The 21890-nt window shown below is 40.6% G+C and overlaps 1 protein-coding gene across 3 annotated transcripts in view; it reads left to right on the forward strand.

The window, feature by feature from the left end:
* The window catches only part of clstn2a (calsyntenin 2a), a 395978-nt gene that overhangs the window by 368589 nt on the left and 5499 nt on the right, over window positions 1-21890 (forward strand). For all 3 annotated transcript variants that reach the window (XM_067995446.1, XM_067995448.1, XM_067995447.1), the window contains 8 exons: window positions 1897-2063; window positions 2496-2644; window positions 4771-4979; window positions 7562-7732; window positions 8423-8568; window positions 8769-8901; window positions 15899-16083; window positions 21225-21410. In XM_067995446.1, coding sequence (XP_067851547.1) covers window positions 1897-2063; window positions 2496-2644; window positions 4771-4979; window positions 7562-7732; window positions 8423-8568; window positions 8769-8901; window positions 15899-16083; window positions 21225-21407 — 1343 coding nt within the window. In that variant the 3' untranslated portion in view covers window positions 21408-21410. The remainder of the gene's footprint in view (window positions 1-1896; window positions 2064-2495; window positions 2645-4770; window positions 4980-7561; window positions 7733-8422; window positions 8569-8768; window positions 8902-15898; window positions 16084-21224; window positions 21411-21890) is intronic.

The raw sequence follows: 21890 nt of genomic DNA on the forward strand, positions 1-21890 counted from the left end.
CAAAGTGCAAACATGCGCATTTATGCTTCAGAACTGCCCCTTTGGTAATTATTTCAGTTCAGATATTGTCAGGGCAAAAGACTTATTGAATAACTGAGTTCATGTATAAATTTCTCCACAGATATGTGTTCCAAGTTACAAGAATTAGCAAAATTTCAAGACATTTTATTACTTTTGAAATTGTTTTAAAGTACTTGTGGGAAATCAAGTATTTTATTATCATTTAGTCAGATCTGCTGTGTTTGCTCTTGCTCCTGTTTAATTTTGTAGTTTAAAGCCTGCAATAACAGACTGAATTTCAGCTTCACCACCTGGGCGATAACCAGGCCGAGCGGATCGCCCACCCATCATTGAACAGGCCCAATTTTTATTCAGTTGAAATCAATGGGATGAAAATCGGGCAGGTTCCACAACAGGCAGGCAATCTGCTCCACCTGGTTACTCCCAGGCGGTGAGATTGGAATTAACCCCCATACAGTCTGTCAGTGTTATTATCTGAGAGTCATACATTTTGAGGCATTTTGTATTATTTCCAATGAGTTTATCAGCAGCATAAGAGATTTATTGTTCACCTCAGGCATTTACACTATCTGATATATTGTACTTAAGATCATGCTTCAGTTCATTGGAAACTAGGGCTTACTTATGGTAGCAGCCTTTTTCACTAGGCGTGAAAAAAATATCTGGAGTGCCCTGAATTGTAACAATTCAGATGAGACATTAAACCAAGGTCATGTCTGTCTGTTCTGTGGTTCAGGTCAGTGTGATCTCCTGGATTAGTTTTGATCACCTTAGAGGGGGGGTCGGAGAGGAATTTTCGAGATTTTTTTTCCCTAATTGACCTTAGGTTTTTATCTGGTTTTTCCTATCTCTCAGGAAATTACATGGCACCTTGTTTGGTAAGGGTGTGTCTAATTGTGATGTATAAGGCAGTATGGAACAGGCTGGATGGACCAGTCGGTCTTTACCTGTCCGTTATTTTCGTACGTTAATATGTAACCCACAACCTTCTGACTCAGAGGCAAACATGCTACTGCTGAGCCAATGCTGATACTGCAGAAAAAGCCGAGCCAGAGACCAGGCAAGCCCATGAATACCAGAGTGTAAATCTGATTTTTCTTTTATTATCCTTAGTATGCTATTTAAATGCAGTGGAGCTCTTTTCAGTTTGTTATATTCAATGCTTTTCTTGATGTGTTCTAATTAGTCTATAGGAGGGAATACGTAAGAGGAAAGGAAGGAACAAGCATAGTGCGCAAGTGAATTCTGATCATGGAGGCAGCAGTTTCCCTTTCACTGAGTCATACTCCATGGTATACATTAAGAATATGCTTCCGCACTGCATGTAAGGCAGGGCAGATGCAGATTATTTTAGTAGACCATGTTTGTTGACATAAAAACAGGCAGAATCTACTTTTCTAATACTTTTTCTTTGGTTTGTAACGTTTGTATTGCAGTTTCAAGCATCGCATCACTTGCTAATACAGAAATAACCATACATCAGTTGGCACTGTTTTAATAATAGAAAAATCATAATAGTTCTACAGAAACCAATGGCAATGCCCAGACTATCTTTCCAGCAGGAACTGCTCTGTGCAACAGTCAGCAATTGAAGTTGATGAAGTAAGAGGGCTTAAGAAGGTGCATTTTAACCAAACATACTTAGTGTAACACTTAAGGTAGTGACTAATTGGCAAGAAGTGCTTTTTTGTTGTAAACAGAGATATAAGTTGGAAAGTTTATGTAGGTTATAAATTATCACCCTCTCACGCCAGCATCGCCCTGCTTGTTTATGTATGACAAGGACATTGGAACATTGACTATTAAGTAAGAAGATGGAGCTACTGCTATACTTGCATTTTGTAGACAAATTGATTTTTAAAATTTATCTTTTAGGTGGGGAAATTGTAAAGCCTCGATTTGCCCAGTTTTTCCATGGTAGTCTTGCTGGTTTATCTATTCGTCCAGGCAAGATTGAGAGCCGGAAAGTTATCTCCTGCCTGCAGACCTGCAAGGAGGGCTTGGATATTAATTCCTTGGAGAGCCTTGGCAAAGAAATCAAGGTGAGGGATTACAGTGGCTCGTATCTCTGCTGATGGAGAATTTTCCATTAATTTACGTCACTGATCACTAAAGATTAATGCATGTAGAATGAACTTGATAGAAATGAATGCTGGCAGCACTAAAAGATTAATACTACATTACTTTTATTGACAAATAATTTGATTTTATATTAATTTGCATTTAAAATGTACTTTTGTCTAGCCATGCCAAATTTCAAAATATGCCTACCTCAGTGATTTGAGCACCATGACCAGTTTATTTTACAGTGCTGAACAGATTCATTCAAAATTCACAAGGAGTTTATTGGTAAAACCCAAGAACTTCCCAACTCTATAGATCATTTTGTTGCAAATGGAAGTTTTATTTCATTGAAGTTTTCAGCAGTTTTGATCAAGTCGGAGTATCCAACTTTATTTTGTTTTTTGTTATAGTTTCACTTCAATCCTGCCCAGTCAGTCCTGGTCATGGAAGGAGATGACATCGACACTGTAAATCGAGCAATGCAGTTGGTAGCATACATTAACTCAAGACAGTTTCCAACTCCTGGCATTCGTCGCTACACAATTTCCACCAAAGTCCAGTAGGTTATCTGTGAAATGTACTGTGCTATGCTTCTCCCCAGCACTCATCCACAGGCTAATTTTAGTCGGGGTAAACCTGAAATGGTAGTTCAGTGATGGGCTATTTAGAGTTAAAGGTTTTTTTTCCAGAAAAATGTAAAATGTATTCTTGTTTGTTCCACTGCCAAAAATATATTGTGAAAATTGCATACACATGTTCATTATTTTTATAATATTGCACAAAGATAAGTTGTATTGATGAAACTAAGTGAATCGGATTATAAATGTTGTTCTGCATCTTCAACTGATGGCAAATATTGCAGCTTAATGATTCATGTCAAATCTTATCTCACTAAGTGTTCACTAAATCTTCTTCAGAGTGATTGACGAAATACATGCGAGAAAGGTATAAGTATCTGGTCCAGATTTTGGGATTTGGGATAAACAAGGTACATGACGGGGCTTGCAGTTTATTTTTTTAAAAAGCACCAATGAATTGAGTCTCAACAAATCATTTGCCCTTTGAATTTGTAAGGTATACACCCAACGTCACTTAGCTTATTCTTGTGCAGTAGTTGAGATCTATTGTTGTATAAAATTTATTTAAAATGAACTGTAGGAAATGCCTACTTTTCCAGTGATTCTTGAACCTGGACAATAGTCAAGCAAAGGAAGTCACCCAAACGGTTGTTTTGTTCATCAAAAGTGATTATTTAGTGATTTAAAAGTTCTCACAAGCAGCAAGCAAAACAAGTAATACATATAACCTCAGCAAGCAAATCAAGTAATACATATAACCTTCAGCAAGCAAATCAAGTAATACATATAACCTCAGCAAGCAAATCAAGTAATACATATAACCTTCAGCAAGTAAATCAAGTAATACATATAACCTCAGCAAGCAAATCAAGTAATACATATAACCTTCAGCAAGCAAATCAAGTAATACATATAACCTTCAGCAAGTAAATCAAGTAATACATATAACCTCAGCAAGCAAATCATGTAATACATATAACCTTCAGCAAGTGAATCAAGTAATACATATAACCTTCAGCAAGTGAATCAAGTAATACATATAACCTTCAGCAAGTAAATCAAGTGATACATATAACCTTAGAAACAAAGGATTTCTGCTTCAAGGCATGAAGGGTGATCAGCTTTTCAGCTCTTGAAGTCTTTCGCTTTGTTGTTGTTGGACACCCTCTAGGTGAGCTTCATTAGGCTTCGACCCGACTACAGTGCCGAATTTACCACGATGCCTTCTTTTTGTGTTGTTTTTGCCCAGTGAGGCATTGAATATTAGGGAAAGTGCCATCTTGTGCAATCACCCACTGTTGCTATGCCTCGACCATGAACACGCCTCACTGATTGACAGCCACATCAATTACCACCAGGTGCAATGGTCTCATGAGTTTTCCAGACACTACGGAATGTAGTAGGCCACTATTATCAGTGCTGCCATGGTGACCTGTGTACAGTAGGCTTGCTATAGGTAGCTATTAGCAGTGCTGTCATGATGACCTGTCTCTTTCTCATAGCTTCACAATGGCTGCTTCAGTAGTTTTTTTTAACTACTTTGACTGGTATCTCATCAGTTATTTTGTAAACCAAAGCTTGTTGAAGCCTCTGCACATTTGCAGTTTTAAACTTGTGTCCAAATGTTAAAAAGGGGCAACGTTAACCCTTTCCTTAATCCAGGTGCAATGTCCAAAGGTCCAGCAGGTTTTAAATTCACAATGCTCAAGGGGTTTTAAACAGAACCTTGTGTCAGATGGACTACTAACCGGAATGGAAACAACTAGAACAATAATAACATGACACTGCTTTTAGTACTATTAGCTTAGCTTTTTCTGTACACTGTGACTATTCTGTTGTAAAGCCATACATGTCATCAGAAGACAAGATCCATTAAAATGATAATCTCCCTAGCGATGAAAAATCACAGAAGTGAAAGAATAAAATAATTAAGTTCAGTAGAACTGGAAGATTGGTTGAAATAATAATAAATTAGAGAATTGGAAAGAATTTGATCTCAAGATCTCAAACAACTGTATATAAATATAATCAACTTCCTTTGTGGAAACATGCTTTAGACCGTAAAAAGGTAGTGAATGTTTCACTGATGTTTTATTTGTCTCTGAAGGTGTTTCGGTGAGGACACTTGCATCAGTGTCTCAGATATAGATGCATATATTGTGGTCCTTCAGCCCGTGGAACCAAAGATTACAATTAGTGGGTTGGACCATTTCTCCAGACCACTGTCAGAGTTTGAAAGCAGCAGAGGTGTGGTACTCTTTCCAGGCCTCAGAATCATCAGCACAATCAGAAGAGGGCTACACGAAGACGGCAAAGGTTTGTTAATTTCAAAATTTAGAACCAGAAATGAGTAAAACTAATGAGGAGAGGAGCACCCAACAAGGTGAGAAAAATAGGAGAAAATGAAAAGAGGGCAGAGGAAAGGTATCAAGTGCATCATGTTTCATTAGATGCAAATTCTGATTTCAGCAGCCCTCAACTTGCAAACTTTAATCATGTTAATCACAGTCTTCTGAGGATAAACTTTTCTGCTTGTGTTTTAAGAGATTCATCCCTGATAATAGCATGCCTTGTATTAGGTTCAGCTTTATTGGAAGATTAAGTTTAGCCTATCAAGGTTTGACTCTTGATTAATTGAAAACTGGATTTTAAATATTTAACACTATTAAGATGCTCGCTAGGAGTCACAATTGGAACGAGAACATGCTACATCTCTGAGCAGCAAGACCTAGTTTCTGGCCTGTGATCCTGACAGGTGAGTTCCTGATACCGGTGGGCCACCTACAGTACATAATTTAATGTGTTTTGCATCGCTAATGCTAAAAGTTTGGAAATGTTACTTTCTTGCTCATATTTTAGCCCTGATTTTAATTCGGACGGGCAGGACAATGGTGGGCAGCAAACCGTCTTGATCTCAGCAGCATGAGGTCTGGGAGATTTTAACTCGCAACTGGTGGAAAGCTACAGCAGGCTAACAGGGCAGGGGGGACAGGCGAAGGCAGGAGGCCACCGCTGGGCACCGAAGGAATGTCCCTGGCTCTCAGGTAAGTAGATTGGGGGGAGCCCTGGGCAGAGGCGGCCTAAACGTTCCTTGTGGAGCATGGAGAAGCACTCCTGCTCCTCGGCCCCACAAAGAAGGTAAAAAAAAATAAAAAGAGCTTTTTGGGCCTCTTCTGGCCTCGACTTCTCTTCCTGTTAGGTGGACCTGGAGGGAAAGCCACAACCACTTCACCGCTCAGGCTCAGAGTTAAAATAGCTGTCAGGCCTGGATGACATTATCAGAGCCTGATCTGCTATTGAAAAAAGGACCCCACAGATTACCGGTGAGTGCCTCTCTCTTGCCTACTCAGGAGAACAGGTTAAAATCGAAGCCTGCAGGATTGGTACGAAGCATAAATGGCTGAGACCCATGAGTGTTTTTAATTGTCCGTTCACTTGGTTTTCACCAAACGGGCAGGGTTAAAATCACCTCGCTTGTGTTTGTGCTTTTCTGTGTGCTGTCATTTGGTGCTAATCAATAACGAGGTTGGTCACTGTGCAGTTAATAATATTCTTAGCTTTGGTCTGACCTACACCATTGGAAGCAATAGATTCCTTTGCATTGACCCAAAAACCCATTTCAATATGATTTCAGAAGGAACTATCTTTTGATATATGAGCGCATTTCTATTTGGAATATTTGACCTCTAGGAACTAGAGACTGCCAAATTGTGGTCAAGTAACATACTGAGACAGCAGTCCAGGTTCTCAGTTTAATGACTGTTGCTGCAATGAGAACCTGTATCCAATGGAAGTTGATTTGGATTTTGAGGTAACTTTTCACTTGTGATGCTTATATCCCCCTTTTATTTCCTCCAATTTTTCTCACCATCTAGTATTTTCCACCAACTTTTTTTTCAACGTGAACGGCCAAATTTCAAAGTATAGGCACCACCAATGAAAAGACGAAAAGAGAAATTGAGGTAGATCAGCAACAAGTGATTAGATTAGACCAATCTCGGGTTTAAGTATAGGAGGAAAGAAAGACTGAGGGCAGTAAACACCTCCACATTCGAGGTGCTGGGAAAAAATGAGCTTGAGCCCAATTTCCACACAGTAAGGATGTAGGCAGCAGGAAATATATGTAAGACAGTAACTGAAGCATGGAAGGAACAAAAGAGGAAAGTTCAGAAGAGCTGCCCCAGGCAATCATGGTCGGATCAATAAAATGGAGAGAGACAAGAAAGGTTGCAATAGAGAGGTGAGAGTTATCGTCTATTTCTTGTATCTGTTCTGAGAATGTGCGACAGATGTTAGAAGTGTTTCCTCAGCTATGAGACCAATGTTCTATTCTTGAACAGATTTGTATAGAGAGTTAAAAATTAGTGAGGGTACAGGAAGTTTTTGGTAAAATTTTAATTACCCCATCGAAGGGCACATAGGAAATTGAGAAGTAGTGATCAAGCCATTACAGTGTGAGGAGATTGGAGGTTTTGTGCACTCAAGGTGTGCAATAGAAGGGAAGGATTGACTATAGCTTGGGCTCTGAACCATGGCCACCATCAATACCTCTCTAAGCTCCAATCTGGCATGGAGATATGAGCTTTTCTTCTCCCCAAGAGGAAATATCTCAGCCTCATGTGACATTCCATCTAGCCAGCCTGGATGAGAACTGACAAAAGTCATCCAACTGAGGAAAACAAGTTTGATAAGCAAGACTGGGATTTGTATTCGGGACATTGTGGCTGGTAGCCAGATACATGAGTTACTGCTGCATTTGCTATGAACCGTTGTGATTTAGGAGTGAAATGATTTACAATCAGTTTCTGGTAAATAAAAGATTTGTTTTTCTGTACAGATTTCAAATTTGATATTAGGCTCATTTATATTCACCAGCATTTTGTAAAATCTTTTTGCAGCCCGTCGTACTGGTGGACCAGAAGAGATTGTTCACAACCTGGATTACTGTGATATTTTGATCATTGGGGAGGAACTAAATTCTGAACAGGAGTGTCTGGAATTGGAGTCAATTGAGCTGCATGGGAAACATCTGGAGTTCACAAATTCCACTGCCGGAATGTCCATTTATGGTAATTTCCTTTTCTTTCATGCAGAGTAATAATAATACACCCATTTGATTGTACTGCAAATTGAATTTATGCTTTTTATCAGTCAAGTTGACTAACATTTTATAGTACTTGTTGACTTGATACAGTGATGTAGTGATTGTATTGAGAATGTGCCAATACGGAGATCATATTTTTAGTTTAATTTATTCAGTGTCAAATCGTATTTGATAACGCTCCTGTGAAGAGCCTTGGGACGTCTTACTACGTTAAAGGCGTTATATAAATGCAAGTTGTTGTTGTTGTTTATCCCTTTGTAACAGACCACAATATCCGTAAAAGATCAAGAAAAAAAGGGCTTGCAGTATGCACCAAACTTTATGGAACATAATTAGATTGCAGCAATAAATATGCAACAATTATACAGCAGCAGGTTTTGTTATCTGTTAATGTGAAGACAAACCTGAATTATTCTAATGACCCATTGGGGACAGCGCCAGTATTGTATCATGCTAGAACTGAAGTGTTATTTTTTTTCAAGAATGTTTTATAAAATATGATAGAATATGTGACACTCTTCAAATCCCAGATAAAATTTTTTTTACAAGAGTTAATTTGAAAAATGTTAGTGGGCACCTTGTAGGAACAGTGATTATTCACATTATCCAGGCTTTCTTCGACATGATAGCGGTGTCTTTTTGTGCTCCGTATTAGGTGTGGACACCATGGCAAACTATGAACATGTCCTTCGCAAACTCCGTTACCGTAACTGGGAAACTGCATCCATTTTTGGTCGAAAGTTTAGACTGACGTGCTCAGAGCTCAATGGACGCTACACGAGCAATGAATTCAATTTAGAGGTGAGAAAAAGACAAATGGGGCATAGGCATTGAGACAGCTGATGTATTAAGGTCACTCAGAAGAACTGCTCAATACATGAGTGTTGTATGTAATTTACTTAGTAAGCAGTAATGCACTTAGACTGCCACTGGTTCAGGACTGTGAAAACTGATTTAATTTGACAAGATGATTATTGACCACCTTGGTTTCCTTTGTCTAGGTGAATGTTCTGCACAACATTAATCTTATGGACCATGTTAATCATGTGGTGGTTCAGCCCCAGTTCTTCCAGTCAATCCATCATTCGCTACCCGATCTCCCAGGTCACAACCTTAATGCTGCACATAACTCAGGTAATAAAACAGTTTCTGTAAGCAGAAAGCGGAGAATGACATTAAGTTTAAAGATATGGAAATATTAATATTTAAAGGCTTACAGGCAAAAAGATCACCTGTTTTTGAATTTTACAATACAATGATCACATCACTAGGGATGAATATCTATATTAATTGGCCTTTTAGAATTGGATTTGGACCTTTTGAAATTCTGATTATCAGATCCACCACCTATAAAAACAGTTGCTTGTGCAGAAATAGGAGAACGCCTGCCTGGCTTGGAAAATTAGACATATATATCTACAATATCAGAGGGAAACTGAATGTATTAACTCCTAGACGACATCTGTCCAACCTGCTGTCCAAGGATCACTTGCAGTCCATAAGCCCATGAAAACCAGCCCCCAAAACTTAGGAAACCTTTACATTTCCTTTTCACTCAATTGTCCTGTTTTAATTTTGTGGGTCTGAAATTTGTAAAGGATTGTTTTTGGTGATTTCCTAATTGGTGGACAAATCCCAACTCTGAACACAGATCTATCTGGATGAGCAACTTGAAATTGATGAGTGGATTGCAACGTTCATGCATTGAAAACTCCTGTGCCAGGCTCTGTCCATGGCAAAATCTATTTTAAAAGTGTTAACATCTACCTGCAGTAACAATGACACCTGTAGGTGGTGCTGTGATAGGCATTTTCAGTGGTACATGTAACACAATGTTACCAGCCATAAAAATAATTGCAATCTTGCATTGGTAAATTGGGTCAGCGTTGTATTCTAAAGAATAGCCACAATTCTAATAATTGGTGTGCTGTAATTCAGAGGATTACAATTTGGACCTTTTTTTTCTTTGAATTGTAAATATTTATAATGTGATGATGTTAAAATTTCTTATTTCAACACCTCAGACTGTGTTTAATGAGGCTTGTGATTCAAGTTGCATTCATGCCTGCGCACCAGTGAATTCCAACGGCCTGTTAATTATAGTTTACTCAATATCAAGGAATATAAAATGTAACATGTTCTACAGACACATAAATAACAAAAGAAAAATCAGGATAGAGATATACACAATAAACTCACAGGTAATGGCAACAAAATGGCAGCAACATTAAATAATGACTTTGCCTCAGTATTTACCAGGGAGACTAACATGATGGGCATGACATTAGAAGAAGAGATTTAAAAAGATATAAACACATTTAAGATAGAAAGGCATGGGGGGATGATTGATAGACTAATCAAACTTAGAGAGGATAAAACCCCATGTCCAGATGGATGCATCCACGCATATTAAAAAAAAAGTTAAGGAAGAGATAGCAGAGGCACTATTACATATATATATATATAAATTCATTAGAAAAGGGATTAGTGCCAGAGGACTGGCAGACAGCTAATGCGATTCTTATATTTAAAAAGGGAGATAGAACAATACCAGAGAACTATAGACCAATTAGCTTAATGTCAGCGGTAGTAAAGATAATGGAACCTTTACTCAAAGGTGTAATAGAAAGACATCTTGAGAATGAAAATATAATAAAGAATAGTCAGCACGGATTTCAGAAGGGAAAGTCAACCTTATTGAATTCTTTGAAGAAGTAACAGAAAGGGTAGACAAGGGTAATGTAGTAGATGTAATATATTTGGATTTTCAAAAGGCCTCCGATAAGGTACCATAGCATAGTAGACTCATACCTAAGGTCAGAGCTTGTGGAGTCAGGGGACAAGTAGCAGAATGGATAGCAAGCTGGATACAAAACAGAAAACACAGAGTAGGGGTTAAAGGTAGTTACTCAGACTGGCAAAAGGTGGGAAGTGGTGTTCGACAAGGATTGGTCTGGGACAATTTACATAAATGATTTGGACTTGGGAATCAGAAGTACAACTTCAAAATTTGTGGATGACACCAAATTGGGGGGTATAGTTAATACTGAGGAGGACTGCAATACAAGAAGACATTAATAAGCTTGCAGAATGGGCGTATAGATGGCAAATGAATTTCATTATAGATAAGTGTGAGGTGGTACAATTTGGCAGGAAGAATAAGGAGGCCACATACTCCTTGGGAAAATAAGAGTCTAAAAGGGGTAGAGGAGCAGAGAAATCTGGGGGTACAGATACACAAATCACTAAAAGTAGCGATGCAGGTTAATAAGGCCATAAAAAAAGCAAACACAGCACTGGGGTTCATTTCTAGAGGGATAGAATTGAAAAGCAGAGAAGTTATGTTAAACTTGTATAGAACCTTGGTTAGACTACACTTGGAGTACTGTGAACAGTTCTGTTCTCCATATTATGAAAAGGATATAGAGGCACTGGAGAAGGGGCAAAAAAGATTTACTAGGATGACACCAGAACTGAGAGGTTACACCTATCGGTAAAGATTGAACAGGCTGGGGCTCTTTCCTCTAGAAAAGAGAAGACTGAGGGAAGACCTGATTGAGGTCTTTAAGATTATGATGAGGTTTGATAGGGTAGAAGTAGAGAAGATGTTTCCACTTGCGGGGGAAGACCAGAACTAGAGACGATGAATAATAGGGAATTCAGGAGAAACTTCTTTACCCAGAAAGTGGTTAGAATGTGGAACTCGCTACCACTTGCAGGTTGAGTTGACTAGCATAGATGCATTTAAGGGGAAGCTAGATAAACACATGAGGTAGAAGGAAATGTTGATAGGGTTCGATGAAGTGGAGGGAGGAGGCTCCTGTGGAGCATAATCACCGACATAGACCTGTTGGGCTGAATGGCCTGTTTCAGTACTGTACATTCTATGTAAATCCCAGAAGACCTGTCACTATGAAAGTGCAAAAGAAGTCTAAGGACAATGAGTCTGCCTATTGGCCTTTCATGTCCACAAAAATAAGACAGCAGCAAAGGTGGAGAGAATCAGACATTTGCATCCTCTTCCCATTTTTACTCGGTCAGTACAGAGAGAAGGGCTGCTTACCCACTGAGATGTTACTACATCCCCAGCAGAGGAATGGGTAGCCTATTTGAACCTGTCCCCAAACCACCCCACCGCCCACTGCTGAATTTTTTGTCGGAAATGGTCAAGAGATGCTTAGCTGTTATTCACCCATGCCAACCACCCGTGAGAGTGCTTTGAAGCCCGAAAGAGCGACTTTGACACCCTTCACCCGTCCACTCCTCACCCCATCAAGACACTATGCCAGGACCAACTGATTGAAATATTTGCCAGCCCCATCCCCCACCATTCTCCTTCCTCTGCCCCCTTCCCTTCCCTTTCTCCTTCCCTCTCCCCTCCCCCCTAAATCCCCCATCTGCTCTTCCCCACATCCCCTCCCCTCTTCTGCCTCCTCTTTCCCTTCCTCTTCCTTTCTGCTCTTACTCTCTTCCTCTTCTCTCTTTCCTCTGGCTCCATTGAGTATAGAAGATTAAGGGGTGATCTAATTGATGTGTTTAAGATGATTAAAGGATTTGATAGGGTAGATAGAGAGAAACAAGGGGACATGACCTTAAAATTTGAGCTACGCCATTAAGGGATGATGCCAGAAAGTGCTTAACACAGAAGGTGGTAGAAATCTGGAACACTCTCCCCCAAAATGCTGCTGAGGCTAAGTCAATTGAAAATTTCACAACTGAGATTGAGAGATTTTTATTAGCTGAGGTTATTAAGCTTTACGGAACCAAGGTGGGTAGATGGAGCTAAGATACTCTAGTGCTGAAGACTTGTGCTCCAGAACTAGCCGTGCCTGTAGCCAAGCTGTTCCAGTACAGCTACAACACTGGCATCTACCCGACAAAGTGGAAAATTGCCCAGATATGTCCTATACACAAAAAGCAGGACACATCCAATCTGGCCAATTACCGCCCCATTAGTCTACTCTCAATCATCAGCAAAGTGATGGAAGGTATCGTTGACAGTGCTATCAAGTGGCACTTACTCACCAATAACCTGCTCACCGATGCTGAGTTTGGGTTCCGCCAGCACCACTTGGCTCCAGACCTCATTACAGCCTAGGTCCAAACATGGACAAAAGAGCTGAATTCCAGAGGTGAGGTGAGAGTGACTGCACTTGACATCAAGGCAGCATTTGACCGAGTGTGGCACCAAGGAGCCCTAGTAAAATTGAAGTCAATGGGAATCAGGGGGAAAACTCTCCAGTGGCTGGAGTCATACCTAGCACAAAGGAAGATGGTAGTGGTTGTTGGAGGCCAATCATCTCAGCTCCGGGACATTGCTGCAGGAGTTCCTCAGGGCAGTGTCCTTGGCCCAACCATCTTCAGCTGCTTCATCAATGACCTTCCCTCCATCATAAGGTCAGAAGTGGGCATGTTTGCTGACAATTACAGAGTGTTCAGCTCCATTTGCAACCCCTCAAATAATGAAGCAGTCCGTGCTCGCATGCAGCAAGACCTGGACAACATCCAGGCTTGGGCTCATAAGTAGCAAGTAACATTCACACCACACAAGTGCCAGGCAATGACCATCACCAACAAGAGAGAGTCTAACCACCTCCCCTTGTCATTCAACGGCATTACCGTCGCCGAATCCCCCATCATAAACATCCTGGGGAGTCACCATTGACCAGAAACTTAACTGGACCAGCCATATAAATACTGTGGCTACAAGAGCAGGTCAGAGGCTGGGTATTCTGCGATGAGTGACTCACCTCCTGACTCCCCAAAGCCTTTCCACCATCTACAAGGCACAAGTCAGGAGTGTGATGGAATACTCTCCACTTGCCTGTATGAGTGTAGCTCTAACAACACTCAAGAAGCTCGACATCATCCAGGACAAAGCAGCACACTTGATTGGCGCCCCATCCACCACCCTAAACATTCACTCCCTTCACCACCAGCGCACCGTGGCTGCAGTGTATACCATCCACACGATGCACTGCAGCAACTCGCCAAGGCTTCTTCGATAGCACCTCCCAAACCTGCAACCTCTACCACCTAGAAGGACAAGAGCAGCAGGTACATGGGAACAACACCACCTGCACGTTCCCCTCCAAGTCACACACCATCCCGACTTGGAAATATATCGCTGTTCCTTCATCGTCGCTGGGTCAAAATCCTGGAACTCCCTTCCTAACAGCACTGTGGGAGAACCTTCACCACACGGACTGCAGCGGTTCAAGAAGGTGGCTCACCACCACCTTCTCAAGGGCAATTAGGGATGGGCAATAAATGCTGGCCTCGCCAGCGATGCCCACATCCCATGAACGAATAAAAAAATTAGGAATGGGCAATAAATGCTGGCCTTGCCAGCGATGCCCACATCCCATGAATGATTAAAAAAAATACAGTTCAGCCATGATCTAATTGAATGGAAGAACAGGTTCGAGGGGATGAATGGCCTACTTCTGTTTCTATGTTCCCTTCCTCCCTTCCTCTCTTACCTCTTCCCCTCCTCTCTCAATCGTGTCCTGTCCTTTATCTCTCCCTCCTCTCCCTTTCTCCCTGATTTATAGCATAGGTTACTGCACTCAGTACTCATTACGAAATTACTTGGAGAGAACACTGAAACCTCTAACTCTCAGTGTTGGGGCTATATCCAGTCTCTACCCATATAAATTTTCTGATAGCTAACCTGTACAACCACTGACAAAATTATGTTAGTGATAGTCCACAGCCCACTTATACACCTGGCCCATTAACTTTTTATTAAACTCATTATTGCCCTTTTAATAAGTAAGATGGCCTGTGTGCAACTTTTTTCAACAAGTTTGTGTTATAATTTAGTATACAGCCAAAAATTTTTTTTATTCGTTCATGGGATGTGGGCATCGCTGGCGAGGCCAGCATTTATTGCCCGTTCCTAATTGCCCTTGAGAAGGTGGTGGTGAGCTGCTTTCTTGAACTGCTGCAGTCTGTGTGGTGAAAAAGCGTTTTCACACAGCTGCTCACACCCACGTTGCTGTTACTTGTGCATGCACGTGGCACTCTTGCACACATGATGTTCTCAATCATTTGCTTTTGAATTAACACATGGTACTTTGGAAGGATATGCTAATAGGGTTAGATGAAGTCAGGAGGGAGGAGGCTCATTCGGAGCATAAACACCGGCATGGACCTATTGGGCCAAATGGCCTGTTTCTGTGCTGTACATTCTATGTAATTCTATGTAATACTTTTGCTTGCTTACTCTCACGTTCACACACTACCCTCACGCTTGCACACACTCTCACTTGCTCAGTCTCTCACACTCTCACCTTCTTGTCCTTTTCCAAAATAGTGCTTCTATATACATCCTGGAAAAATTGTGCATAGCAAAAATTTAAAAATTTAGGCTTAATGGAATTACTTATTCCATGAGAGCTGGTCCAGGCACCAGTAGAAAGAAGAGCTTAATGGATTAAAATACTTAACAAAATTGGAGCACTAATTACAATAGCTGGTCCTTTCCAGAATCCGTCTCCCTGAAGGCCATGATCAGTCTGCTGCAGAATTGAGCTTAAATTGCGATCGCTGAGGCTCACCACCAATTTGGAGAACTGAATCGTACTGACAGAGACATGGCAGAAGAACAATATCCTGCCACATTCTATGTTGTAGAAGCTACTTGCCACCTAAGGAGGCAAAACACGCACAGTAGGTCACTTCTGACATTTGCAACAGTCGGGATTAGCCAAACACTTAATTTCAGGCAAAGAAGCGACCTTGGCAGATGTAGATGTAGTTGGGATTTTCATGGCATGTTGGTTGGGAAATTAGCAATTGCCCTGGGTGCTGATTATTCTTGTGCCTGCACCAGCCTTCCAAAAATTAGTACAATGGTGCACATTTGTATAATTTATCTCTGATTGTGTACATTTTGATGGATTTTAGGTCAGACTAACTGTACTTCATATTTATGAAATGCTACATAATAACCAATGTAGTTTCTATTTAAAGGTACTGAAGTTCTTCCTTCAGTCTGTAATAACAAATTAAATGCAAGATGTCAACTGTTTCCAGATTTCAGACATTTTCTTGAAGCTCAAAATCTTAAACCCTTATTTTCTCTCTGTTCCACAGTGTGTAACTCTGTACTTTTAATTTTTTTTAGTTATTCCCAGTGCTGCCACCATCGTCATTGCAGTGTGCATCAGTTTCCTGGTCTTCATAATTGTTCTGGGGGTCTTCAGGATCCGAACAGCTCACCAGCGCACTAATCGGGAAAATGAGAGTGGGAAAGAAAATGAAATGGATTGGGATGACTCTGCTCTTACCATTACTGTTAACCCAATGGAGGTGAGTAATGTGAAATGCTAGGTTAAAGATCATTTCAATATTTTGTGACTAAAGAAATATGGGAACTTTGCAGCTTTAAGGTGAAGCACTGCTCTCCATTTAGCTAAGGTAAGACGCTAGGCTGATGGAAGACTTTTTAGAAGATACTTTATGGTGTTGTTGTGGTGATTGTTCCTATGGCTTTTTAGAGTTTTCCTGGTGAAAGCAATAGAGAGTCCAATCGTGCAGCAGAACTACAACTGAATCTAAAATAGTGAATCAAAACAATTCTAGGAATTACACAATATGTTAACTTAATAGCTATACAGGGAAAATTATTGGAATAGCATGTATTAAAACTATCATTATAGCAAAGTAATTTAAATATTAATGTAGCCATTATAATAACTATCATAACCAATAATATTGAGTATTACAATATAGCTGAAGTAATCTGAGTGTAAGGCATTAAGTCCAAGCTACATCTAACTCTTTTATTGGAATATTTTAAGGATGTAAAATAGTTTGCTTGTTATTAAATATTTTGACTTGATTAAGACCCCTCGTGAGAGAAGTGGGAGTAAAGTGAAAGCTCATGGGTGCGAGAGGAAATTGAATAATGCTTTCACTGGATAATAGGAATCAAAGTGTAGTTACTGATGGTCGTACTTTCAGTAGGGCAGCTGTGACCAACTGAACCTTAAGTGATCAGTCTTGAGGAATTTTACTGCCAATCATCATGGACATTTTTAATGGGTAAGAAAAAGTAATAAAATATTCCTTCACCTTGGAATGCCACCCCTCAGCTCACAGCCGTCAAATAACCCATTTTTAAAAAAGAAAATCATCCAGGCCTGCTGCAGAGCCACATTAGTTTCCTCCTGAGGTTAATGTGATACATCTCCAGGCCGACAATCCGTCTCCCAGCTGAAAATGGTCAAATGGAAGCCAGGGCCCAGTAATGGGCACAGACATAGAGAGACCAATTAGTCCCAGTTTTTTTTTAATAAAGAATTACACACAGACTTATCAGCTCCACTAACAAACTTATAGACATGAATGCAAACTGATCTATCCTTTCCAGTTAGACACATGTGCATGAACTATCTAAAAATCCACCAGTCACCATTGGAGACCCATAAATATGCACAGACCTATCAGTCATGATTACAAACCACAAAGACACTGTCCACAAAGAAGTGTGTGTACACATGCACACACCTACACCCACACACGCACCAGTTCCAGCTACAAAATCCAATTGGTATATTTCCCAATGGCTCAGTTCTAATGCTTGCAAAGTACCAGTGAATTGCAACGATAATTTGCATGTGATTCAGTTTATTGGAATGAACGTTGGACTGACAGCCAAAGGTTAAAGAAGAAACAGGTTCAACAATATATCCGCACCCTCTGACTAGAATTAACTGCTTCTTCCAGTCAATCATTCGCTGATGGAAGTTGTTTGCAGTTGTTTCTAACATACTGTAACAGCTCTCTTTACATTAATATAGGATTTTGGCTTCAATATTTATGAGTGGCAACAGATGTGTTCCCCCATCACATCTTGCAATCAAACTGCCTACTAACAGTTACTGTCTAGGTTCACTTAGTTGAGGTACAGAAGCCAAATGGCACTTACGGATTTTGAGAGTCACAAAACCATAGGATGGGGGTGGAGTAAATTGGTGAGGATAAAAAAGGAAAAACCCTAATAATGCATTTTGTGAAAGTAAATCACTCACTGAAGTCTTAAAAATATTTTGTGTGATGTATTTAGTACCGTACATAAGAAAATAAGAAATAGGAGCAGGAGTAGACCATACGGCCCCTAGAGCCTGCTCTGGCTTTCAATAAGATCATGGTTGATCTTCGACCTCAACACCACTTTCCCGCCCGATCCCCACATCTTTTGATTCCCTTAGAGTCCAAAAATCTATCAATCTCAGCCTTCAATATACTCAACGACTGAGCATCCACAGCACTCTGGGGTACAGAATTCCAAAGATTCACAACCCTCTGAGTGAAGAAATTTCTCCTCATCTCAGTCCTAAATGGCTGACCCCTTATCCTGAGACTATGCCCCCTAGTTCTAGACTCTCCAGCCAGGGGAAACAGCCTCTCAGCATCTACCCTGTCAAGCCCTCTCAGAATCTTATATGTTTCAATGAGATCACCTCTCATTCTTCTAAACTCCAGACAGTATAGGCCCATTCTACTCAATCTCTCCTCATAGGACAACCCTTTCATCCCAGGAATCAATCTAGTGAACCTTCGTTGCACCGCCTCTAAGGCAAGTATATCCTTCCTTCGGTAAGGAGACCTGAACTGTACACAGTACTCCAGGTGTGGTCTCACCAAAGCCCTGTACAAGTGTAACAAGACTTCCTTACTCTTGTACTCCAGCCCCCTTGCAATAAACGCCAACATACCATTTGCCTTCTTTATTGCTTGCTTGTACCTGCATGTTAACTTTCTGTGTTTCGTGTACAAGGACACCCAATCCCTCTGAACACCAATGTTTAACAGTTTGTCACCGTTTTAAAAATATTTTGTTTTTCCATTCTTCCTATCAAAGTGAATAACCTCACATTTCCCCACATTATATTCCATCTGCCACCTTCTTGCCCACTCACTTAACCTGTCTATATCCCTTTGCAGACTCTTTGGGCATGAGTTTAATAGGGAAAAACGGGTGGGTTGGGGTTGGGGGGGGGGCAATCAAAATCACTGTTTTTGGAGCGGACAGACATTCCGGCTGGAACCCGCACATTTTTGAACGAGACTCAGTCAAATCTGTATGCGTACGTACAGCAATCACCAGGAAGTCCCACCCCCATTTAAATCCGGCGGGCTGATAATTAAAGGAGCAAATGTACCTCATTGAGGTATTTAAGGTAGGTTTTTTTTGTGTATTGGATAGTTAAAAAGATTTTAACGTGACCTGGGCGGCTTTCCCACAGCTTCCCATTCATGCCTGATAAAACCAGACGGGAAGGGCCAGATCAGTGAAAAATAAACTAAATAAATTAAATAAAATTACATTTCCCATTGTAAACAAATTAAATAAATGTACCTTAAAAACGATGTCTGGACCCTCTCCCCCCCCCCGCCCCCTGATGTCCGGTGTCTGCCCTCTGATCCCGATGTCTGCCCTCTGATCTTTGTTTCCCCTCCTCCCCCGTCTCTATCCTAACTGCCGATGCGGTCTCTCTCACTCTCTTTCTCCCCCCCCGTCCCCAACCTTTTAAGTGCAGCTCCTGTCGGCAGCCAGCCTGTCAATCAGGCTGGCTGCCAGGCGCGAGACACAGAAGATGTTTTGATTGGCCTCGTTAGGGTTGCGACCTGCATCCTTCCCTTCCGGGTTGGGCACCCGCAAATCACCCCCCCACTGGAGTCTTCCCACCGGCATATTAAAATTGTGCACTTTGTGTCCTCCTCACAGCTTACTTTCCCACCAAGCTTTGTATCGTCAGCAAACTTGGATACATTATACTCGGTCCCTTCATCTAAGTCATTAAGTTAGATTGTAAATAGCTGAGGCCCCAGCACTGATGCTTGTGGCACCCCACTAGTTACAGCCTGCCAACCTGAAAATGACCCATTTATTCCTGCTCTCTGTTTTCTGTCCGTTAAACAATCCTCTATCCATGTTAATATATTACCCCCAACCCCATGAGCCCTTATCTTATGTAACAACCTTTCGTGTCGCACCTAATCGAATGCCTTTTGAAAATCCAAATACACTACATCCACTGGTTCCCCTTTATCTGCCCTGCTAGTTACATCCTTAAAAAACTCTAGATTTATCAAACACCATTTCCCTTTCATAAAACCATGTTGACTCTGCCTAATCATATTATGATTTTCTAAGTGCCCTGTTACCACGTTCTTGTTAATGGATTCCAGCATTTTCCCGACGACTGATGTCAGGCTAACTGGCCTGTAGTTCCTTGTTTTCTCTCTCCCTTCTTTCTTGAATAGCGGGGTCACATTTGTTACCTTCTAGGACCATTCTAGAATCTAGGGAATTTTGGAAGATCACAACCAATGCATCCACTATCTCTGCAGCCACCTCTTCTGGAACCCTAGGATGTAGGCTATCAGGACCAGGGGATTTGTCGGCCTTTAGTCTCATTAATTTCTCCAGTACTTTTTCTTTACTAATATTAATTATTTTAAGTTCCTCACTCTCATTAGACTCTTGGTTCCCAATTATTTCGGGTATGTTTATTGTGTCTTCTACTGTGAAGACAGATACAAAATATTTGTTTAACGTCCCTGCCATTTCCTTATTCCCCACTATAATTTCTCCTGTCTCAGTCTCTAATGGACCCATGTTTACTTTCGCTACACTCTTTTTACATACTGGTAGAGGCTCTGTTACAATCATACATCATGAATAGAGCTCAGTATTAGCAAATTACTTAAAATCTGCTTGTTTATTTATGTTCAGTAACCGTTCCTTTTATATCCCTTATTGCTTAATTTTCCTTTTTGTTTATTTTGCAACTGTTTGCCATGTGACCATGAGGCAATTGAACACTGCAGCAAAATTCCTGGATACACATTTTAGTACACCTGTAGCAAACAGGATCAGGTGTTTGTTTATGCGATGTATGATCAAAGGTGGAAGGCTTGCCGCACAGAGTGGTCGGATGGAGGTTTGTGTCTGTGGTTCAATGTGCGAGTTCCGAAGCCCAACTGGGCTGACAGGGAAATGCAGAATACAGAAGCAAAGCTGGTTATGGGGTAAGAGAAATCCAAGGAGTAGGATGAGTCTCCTACGTCACACCCACAGATCTGCTAGTGATCTATGGAAATGTCGCACTGGCAGGGGCATGGGAGAAGGTAGCTGTACTGCCATTGCTACATATTGGATGATAGAGCCTAAAGAGTGGCAGAAAATTAATATGAAATGGGAAAGGAGTACAATTCAAATGTTTACTCCATTTCCCTTCTGCAACATAGAGAGTTAAAACTGTCTTCAGTACTCATTAGGAATGATAGCCCAACTGTACATGTTAAGAAAAAGCTGAACAAATATTACATTGCCTGCAAATGTTAACTTCTGTTTACGTAACATTTGCTAAAGGTCACACTGACAGGTCACTATGCACTGAATATTTGCACAAGTCTCACTAAAATGTCCACTATTTCAGAACTATGAAGACCAAGAGCACAGTGAACAGGAGAGTGAGGAAGAGGAAGAAGGCGAGGAGGATGACATCACGAGTGCTGATTCCGAGGAAAGTGAGGAAGAGGAAGAAGCTGAACATGAAGATCAGCAGAATGTCACCAGAAGGGAACAGCTTGAGTGGGATGATTCAACGCTTCCTTATTAAAAGGTCTCTAATCTCTCGAGTCCTCAAATAAGATTTTGATGTCCAGCAATGTTTGGGAAGTGGTATGATCAGAGTTTATTTAGATTGCCATTGCTGGTAATGTGTAAAGAACTTTCAGGTTGTTTTCTGAATTATAAAGAGATTTGCAATGACATATCATCATCTGGGTCCAAGAGTTGACATTAAATGATAGTTATAATGCCTGTCTTTCTTTTATTATTTCTGGATGTTCTTTTTGTGGTTACCTGAATGTTTTATCTTTGCACCAAGAACTATTAACTTTGTGAAATCATGTACTGGTATCTGTAACTTGAAATTTTCTGAAGTACTTTATTTATTTATTTGTAATAAAAAAAAATCTTTTTCCATTGGGTCATGACAAAATAGAGCAAATGGAGAAAGATAAAAATGAAAAGTAAAATTTTATATTTCATTATGTAAATACCATATTTAAAATAAGCAAAAGAAAGCAGTTGCTCAGAT

This window comes from Heptranchias perlo, chromosome 13 (genome assembly GCF_035084215.1).
Source record: "Heptranchias perlo isolate sHepPer1 chromosome 13, sHepPer1.hap1, whole genome shotgun sequence".
In the NCBI taxonomy this organism is placed as follows: domain Eukaryota; kingdom Metazoa; phylum Chordata; class Chondrichthyes; order Hexanchiformes; family Hexanchidae; genus Heptranchias; species Heptranchias perlo.